Source organism: Meleagris gallopavo, chromosome 13 (assembly GCF_000146605.3).
Source record: "Meleagris gallopavo isolate NT-WF06-2002-E0010 breed Aviagen turkey brand Nicholas breeding stock chromosome 13, Turkey_5.1, whole genome shotgun sequence".
In the NCBI taxonomy this organism is placed as follows: domain Eukaryota; kingdom Metazoa; phylum Chordata; class Aves; order Galliformes; family Phasianidae; genus Meleagris; species Meleagris gallopavo.
Window position 1 is genome coordinate 4,619,390 of NC_015023.2, and position 7,824 is coordinate 4,627,213.

The following is a 7,824-nucleotide window of genomic DNA, read 5'->3' on the forward strand; positions in this document are numbered from 1 at the left end:
GTTGCCGCGGGCGGAGGGTCGGGCGTCAGATGAGCGCGGAGGTACCGGCGCGAGGGAGGGGGCTCGTGCGAGGGGCGCGGGGTTCCGTTCCGAGAGGGACGGCGGCTCTGCGTGAAGCGGCGCGGCGCGCGGGAGCTTGCGCCTTGCCGGGGTCCTTGCGGGCGCCCTCCGGCACCTCTGCGGCGAGCGGGGCGGGCTGCAAAGGAGACGGGGGAGAAAGAAAGAGGGAAAGAACGCCCCGAGCAGCCGCGCTGCCCGTGCTGAGCGTTACGCAAACTCCGCTCGGGACACGGGCGTGCCCGGCTCACCATGCGCTGGGCCGTGGGGGTTCAGGTCTCGCTCGCGTCGGAGGCGCTCCGCTTAGCGAGAACGAGCACGGAACCGAAGGTGCTGGGACGAAGCTTGTTGCTCAGCCTGTAGGAGCGCGTTTCGCACCTGCCCGTGCGTAGCGGCACTGGGAGGGTCGGAGGCCTCCGGTCCCCCGGCGAGTGACTGCTGTGTGCTCCCGTGCGCTGCTGTTCTTTTGGTGCTCGCGCAGCCCGACCCGCTGTCAGCTGGGTCTGCACCGCACTCGGGTGCCCGGGGCTGTGCCGGCTGCCAGCGGGGGAGAGGAGGCGAGCGGCAACCGGGCAGAAAGAGGAGCGGAGCGGTGTTCGTTGCTCGCCCCGGGCGCTCAGCGCTGGGTGAGGAGGAGCTTCTGTCAGCCCTGTGTCCCGAGGCCGCCCAGCTGCCAGAACCGGGAGGAGGGAGAGGTCTGGAGGGAGGCGAGGCGCGGAGCCTCGGGCTGCTGCGGGTGCCGGCAGAGCTGGGCCGGCCCGGCGGTTGGTGTGCATTGCGGATACCGAGACCTGTCAGTTCAGTTTGGCTGCGGGGCTGAAGAGTCAGGTAGAACTGCTCCCAGCGTTGCTCTGCCTGCACCTTAGCTGCATACGGCCTCAAAAACATAGCCCAGACTCAGTGACCCGGGAGCTGAAGTCGAAGCACTGTCTGGCAAGCATCAGCATGACTATTTATATTCACAAGTTAACAAGCACTCATTGTTAAAACGTGGAGTTGGGTGCAGACAAAATAGTATTTTTCCTTTGAATACCAACTGTACGAACTGGATAATGTTTGATCACGTGCAAAGTCAACAGATCGTGACACAAAAAAGAAAGAAAACTTTGCCATGCTGAAAACTCTCATGTAAAGTAGGATGCCAGTAAAGCACATCTTCCCACTCTTCTACCATGTGAGGCATATGTGCATTTGCATCACTCGGTAACAAGCAGCACAATCTGAAGTCACGGAGCTAACTTGATGAAAAAGGGGAAAAATATTTACCAGAATGACTAGAATACAATTTATGCTCTGCTTTTTATACCACATCGCTGTTGTTCCTGAAGGCAAGGATGCTTCATAGTAAGGGAAACCGTATTATTCAGGAACTACCATACATAGCAGATACATTCCAAAGCAGAGCTGAGCACTATCTGCAGTGAGTCATGCTATTAACATGGAATCTGTCTGTTGTTTAGTCAAGCCATGGGCTGTGTAGAAATTCGGGGCAGGGCTGCTCTCCCTCATGGTGGGACAGGGTGAGCCACCCGTTACAGCTGGCTGCCTCCCCACAGCTGAACAGGGAGTGCAGAGTTGTACTGAAGCTGTTGTCCAAGCCTGAAGTTAAGCAATGTGAATCCTACTCCTTTTTTTTGTTTGTTTGTTTTTACTGCTGTGCTCCAGTTATTTACTGGAACATTATTATGCCTGAGGGGATAGAAATGGAAGAAGAAAGCTTTTATTTTTCTTCCCTGTGAGAACTCCTTAGGGAAATATCCAGGCCTAGAGCAACAGATGATACTGCTAGTTGTAGCAGGGAGATTTTCCCAAGAAGGAGTTAGCTTTTCTTAGTTAACTCATGGCTTTTTACGTGTGTAACAATCCAGAGGGAAGAAGGCACTCTCTGGGTGGAAGCGTGACACTTAACGGGAACCCCTTTTTGTTTCACATTTTTCTACTACATAGCTGCTCACTTTGACTTCCTCTGAAGGTATTTTCTTACATATTTCCATCTCTCTGATGCTTTTTGTTGTAACTATTTAACTTACGGTTAGCTTTAAATTGCACATCACACTGGAGGACACACATGAGTGGGTATGTTTTACACTGTCCAGCTCCATCACATCTGAACTTCAGGACTCTGAAGATTCACATCCTTGCAGGAAGAACTGGGAGGCCTTGGCATCCTGCCTTTAATTCAAGGAGAAGATTCACCCAGGGTTGTCCTCTTTTAGTGACATGTCAGCTTGGGTTTGCCTGGCTGTGTGCATATCCAAGATCCCAGCAGCTCCTGCAAGGCAAATCTTGGGAAGGTTGTCAGGCAGCAAGCAGGGCTGGTGGAAGCCATGCCGCTATCCTGCAGACAAGCCCCATGCTGCAGAAGGTGCTGCCTTTGTGCATCAACTAGAAATCCCAATAGCTGCAGCTTCTGAGAAGCACTGGTCGCACAGCACTACTTACAAAAAGCTATTAATGCAGAGTCATTTCCTTCAGGTTCCCTCACAGGGCTGAACCAGCACGATTACTTTGTATGGGGACTGCTGGCCTGCTCTCAAAGAAAAAAATCTGGGGGCTAGAGAGAATTGAGCAGTCTGTTAAATAGCTTAGGCAATACATAAACAGTGCACAGTGACCTCGAACAGCTATTCTGCGGTTTCCCTTCTAGCATTCTGAAGGGCAAGACAAGAATGTAAATCGTCATCTCAAACACTCAGAACTCAGCGTGCTGTTCTCTTTGCCTTCCCTTTCCCCCACATTCCAACACACTGGCTATAAAGACTCAAAAATGAGAAAAATGTGGGGAGAGGTTCTATATGGGTTATGGTCTGAAATGCTCATAGAAACTAGGACTGCACAGATCCCTGTGATCTGTGGGCTACCTCGTGATTGCTGAACTACCTCTCTGTAAGAGGAAATGACTCACTTTCTCGTGGATTGTTAGGCCTGAATCGTCTTGGTGTACCATTAAACTCAGAAGGAATTAGGTGCACTGAAAAATTTAGTGTACAACATAAAGCACTTTTCTTACTGCAAACTGTGAGTAGCACAACATCAGCTTTTGCTTCAGAGCTACCTTTATGTATGTTTTAAAAAACCACAAGCACCCGGGCTGTGTGAGAACAAGGGTGCAGAGGTGTAGGGAAAAATGAGCGTGCTGCTATCTACTTCTCTTTCAGCAGACATCAGGCTATTTTCAGAGTAATGAGTCTTATAACTGGAAGCACAGGCAGATGAAGCACAGCTGGGGCAATGGAGGAAGGAGCTGGCTGTTTGGGTTTTTATTCCTGTAGCTGCTGCCTTTTTGCTTTTTTTTTTTTTCTTCCTTTTTTTCTTCATTTTGTCGTGCAGGGAGGATCAGTGGGAACAAACAGTAGAGCACTCTGTTTGGTTCCAAAAGTCTGCCTCAGCTCTGACCCAAAACAGCATTCTGGGAGGTGCGTAGCTGCAGCTAATCCTCAAGAAAATGAGCGTGCAGTCAGAAATGGGAGACTGGCTCCAGAGACCACAGATATCCTCCCTGCACTGCATCCAGCCCATCATCAGCCAGCTCACAGCACTAGGACAGTGCCTGTGCACAGCGCCTGTGCAGCTGTGCTCACTGCTGGCAGGGACAGAAATGCCTGGCCCTGGTCCCCACCAGCTGTCACAGTGCAGAAACTCCCCATGTATGAAGTATTTCAGGCCAGTTCGCTTTCTTTGTATGGGAATACAGTTATGCTGGTAAAAAGCACGGATGTAACTGAAAAGAGGGCTCTGTATTAGAGAGCTTCCATTGCTGTGAATGGAACCACCCCAATGCAGACCGGATTGTTGCAAAGTGGGGTCAGAAACTTTGAAAAAATAATTCTATAAGGTCATAAACTGATGCGAAGAGTGGAAAAGAGATTATTTTAACCTCCACTGACGTGAGAAGCTTATCACTTGCACGCAGGCTTGCTGCTCGGCCTCATCCTGGTGGTCTGCCAAGTGCAGCTTCACCACTTCTTTATTTTCCTCTCTTCAAGGTGAGCTGGAGATGGTGGACCACCTCGCAAACACCGAGATCAACAGCCAGCGCATTGCTGCTGTGGAAAACTGCTTTGGGGCTTCTGGACAACCCTTAGCTGTGCCAGGAAGAGTCCTTTTGGGAGAAGGGATTTTAACCAAAGAATGCCGCAAGAAACCAAAGCCTCGCATATTCTTCCTGTTCAATGACATCCTCGTGTATGGGAGCATAGTGATTAACAAAAGGAAGTACAATTCCCAGCACATCATTCCCCTTGAAGATGTCACTTTGGAGACGCTGCCAGACACCTTGCAGATGAAGAACCGCTGGATGATCAAAACCTCGAAGAAGTCCTTTGTGGTTTCTGCGGCCTCCCTGACGGAGCGGAAGGAGTGGATCAGCCATCTGGAGGAGTGCATCAGGCACCTGCTGACAAAGACGGGCAGGCAGCCCTCCACAGAGCACGCGGCCCCCTGGATCCCCGACAAGGCGACAGACATCTGCATGCGCTGCACGCAGACCAAGTTCTCCACGCTCACTCGAAGGCACCACTGCCGCAAGTGTGGCTTTGTGGTGTGTGGAGACTGCTCCAGGCAGAGGTTTTTGATGCCCCGGCTGTCCCCCAAGCCCCTGAGAGTCTGCAACCTGTGCTACAGGCAGCTGCTGGCAGAACAGAAGAAGGAAGAGGAGGCTGACTGTCGGCAGCCGGAGCAGTACCGTTCTGCCATCCCAGGCTATGAACCCTCCAGTGGTGATGACAGTGACAAGTCTGATGATTACAAAGTTGACCAGTGGCCAGCAGACACAGAGTTTTATACCTCAGAGGTATCCTGGTCATCTTTCCATAGCTGACCTCCTTGAGAACCGGTGGTGTTTCAATACTGGGAAGCCAACTTCTGGCCTCCAGTGCATGTCCTTCTTGGTGTGTTCTGTGGGGGCCATGCCTGGGAAGGTGGATATTGGCCCCTGTTTGTGCTGTCTGCAAGGAGAACAAAGGTCATGGACTAGCCCAGGTCATTCTGAGAACATCTTACATACACAAGCAGAGTGACAGCTTAGAGAAGAGTACGGACCAGAGATCAGTCTTGATCCAAGTGAGTTCACCCTTCTGTGCCTTAGTCTTCCTGTCTGCAAAAATGGAGCAATAATACTCTTGGGAGAAAAAAGGAGCTAGCAATCCTTGGCTGAAATATGCTTGCCTGCTTGTGTTGAATTCCTCCTTCAGAGGTGGCGGGACCATCAGATGGGGCTGTGCAGAAAACTGGTGCTTTTGCTTCCCATGAGGCATTCTCTCTGCAAAGAACAGAGAACTTCTAGGCAGGCTCTTTTCACAGGTATTACATCTACTTCAGAGACTGTTGTTGCAGCTGTGCAAACCTGCTTCTCCTCAGTGGGTGGTGAGATAGATATGGACTTTGACTTCTACACCAGGAATTCTGAACTTTGGAAACACTAAGGAAATGGCACTGTGAATGCATATGAGGCTTATCAGAGGGCTGGGGCTCTCATATGGAAAGAAATCACGATATCAGATATCTGTGATATCAGACAAGGAAGGGAGGGATGGGAAGAGGGACAGGTACATTTATACAAAGGAGAGAAGGAAAAGATTTACTGCAGCTGACTCAAAAGCAGAGCTCCAGATCTCAAAACCAGGCAGTTTCACCAGATTGCTAGAGTTGATGACCTCAAGCCTATCAGGTAAAAGAGTTGCCCAGGGAAGACTTTTAGCAAGTCTTAATCTGGGGCATTTTTCTAGAATTTTTAAAATCAAAGAGGTTCAGCATTTTGATTCCCACTCCCTTCCTGAAAAAGACCTCAAGGAACTGAACAGTCCTGTGCTCACTCACTTGTATCAGTTACACAAGTCCAAAGTTAATGTCCTTAATGCATCTTCAGGGTTGAAGCACAAGAAAATTAATTTGAGATGAACTTAAAAGTTCAAAATAAATTTGAATATTTGAATAAACACAGTTCATTTCTGTCATAATGTAGCGCTGGAGTAAATATGCTGATAATTAAACAACAGCAATTATATTGCAGCAGACATTTCCACCAACTCAGTTAATAATTTTAGTATATTTTTGTATGGTGTAGTTTATTTTCTGGGAAAGGAACACGGCTGAGAATACACTGTCAACGTTATAAACCATTTCCTTACCAGTTTCTGGTCTAAATATGGCATTGAATGCCACGTGGCCAGATTTAGATTTTTTAAATTTAAGCTCAGAATAATCATTCTTACTTTCTTTTGTAAACTGCCACTGTCCAATCAATTTGTATTACTTGACTGTGTGGGAATAAAGATATGGCCACCAGAAAGAAGCCAGAAAAATATGTCAGTGATGTGTGTTGTTATTTTACATGAGCCTTATAGAAAGGAATGGGACAGATGCTGTGATTCAGGCATGGGCAGCCAGCATGAAATCCAGCTCTTAGCAACTCTTCAGCCATGAGATGAACGTTCTAGTCTTGTATTTGCTACCAGAAGGTGAGTATTTTGGAAGAAATTGCCAAACCTGATGCTTCCTTTCTGTTTATACTCTGTCCGAGTTTTCCCAAGTCTTTTGCAATCCCCTGTGGTAGTCTATGTTAATTGGAATGGGATTTTTCCGGTGGGGCCACAGCTTGGAACGGGTCAACAAACCTTCTGACCGAAACAGATGTTTTTTAAAGTAGTAAGTACACCAAGTTCTGTTTTTTTGCCATCCCTCTTCCAGTTTAGTTCATAATTCTGAGCAGCAGTGATTGTTTTTATAATGCCTGCCACCCACCAGAAGGGTGTATATGCTATGCAAACAGAAAATGACCTTAAAAATAAACAGCCATTAGAACAGTTCACAAGCCAAAAATAGCACAGTTGTTGAATCAGTGTGCATAACTTAAGTTCCAATTCTGTACTCCTTAGGCAAAACTCTCAGTTTCTTCCCAGTAATTGGCTTCAGAAATACATTCCAGTTTTGAACCTATTCCTCAGTCCTCTTATAGATCAGTTTTTCTTCTATATCCAAAGGTCTTACAGATCAGTTTTTCTTCTATATCCAAAGGTCTTACTATTATCAATTCCCAAGAGATCTATGAACTTTTTACCCACTAATGGAGGACAGTCACACCTCTAATAATTACAGAATCATTTAGGTGGGAAAAGACCTCTAAGATAATTTAGTCCAGCAGTCCATCAGAATTACCCACTCTGTGTCCCTGAGTACCACCTCTACCCTTTCCTTAAACACCTCTGGGAACAGTGACTCCATCACCTCCCCAGGCACCCTGCTCCAGTACCTCCCCACTTCTTCTGCATGGAAAAACAGTCAAGCACAGAAAAGCTGTGACACCCGTGAGACTAAGGACAACGAGCAAGATACACACCACTACTTTAAGTATCAGTCTGAATGTTGCTTTAGACCCAAGGTGCATACTGGCACTTGCACTTACATAAACTTCAGACGGATGCACTGACTTCCTGTAACTTCACATTCTTTCTCACAGTTTTCATTCTTGCAAGACAGTCTGTGCTGCTCTCAGTGTTGCAGCCACACAGACAGCTTCAGGGCATCGCTCAGCAGCTGCTCCTGCAAATGCTGGCTGTGCTGGTGCTGATGTGCAGGGAGACCCGGAAAGTCTGGGGCTGCCACAGGTTGGAGAACACGCTTCGCCTGAAAGAACTTAGATACAGAGAGGTATCTGGCCTCCTCAACATACGGGTTTTACATTATGGTCAGTGCTATTACAGTCTATCTTGAGTTTTCCAGCCTGATTCTATCTCCAGTGCATTAATGGGGCATTTCCTTTTTTCCTTT

The 7,824-nt window shown here is 48.1% G+C and overlaps 1 protein-coding gene across 1 annotated transcript; it reads left to right on the forward strand.

Annotated features, from left to right (window-relative positions):
• The first annotated feature begins 6 nt into the window (after positions 1-6).
• On the forward strand, positions 7-6,361 carry PLEKHF1 (pleckstrin homology and FYVE domain containing 1). Its single transcript, XM_010717770.2, has 2 exons — positions 7-41; positions 4,044-6,361. Exon 2 carries the CDS (start codon positions 4,055-4,057, stop codon positions 4,874-4,876), a length of 822 nt encoding a protein of 273 aa, XP_010716072.1. The 5' UTR covers positions 7-41; positions 4,044-4,054; the 3' UTR covers positions 4,877-6,361.
• Positions 6,362-7,824: the final 1,463 nt, after the last annotated feature.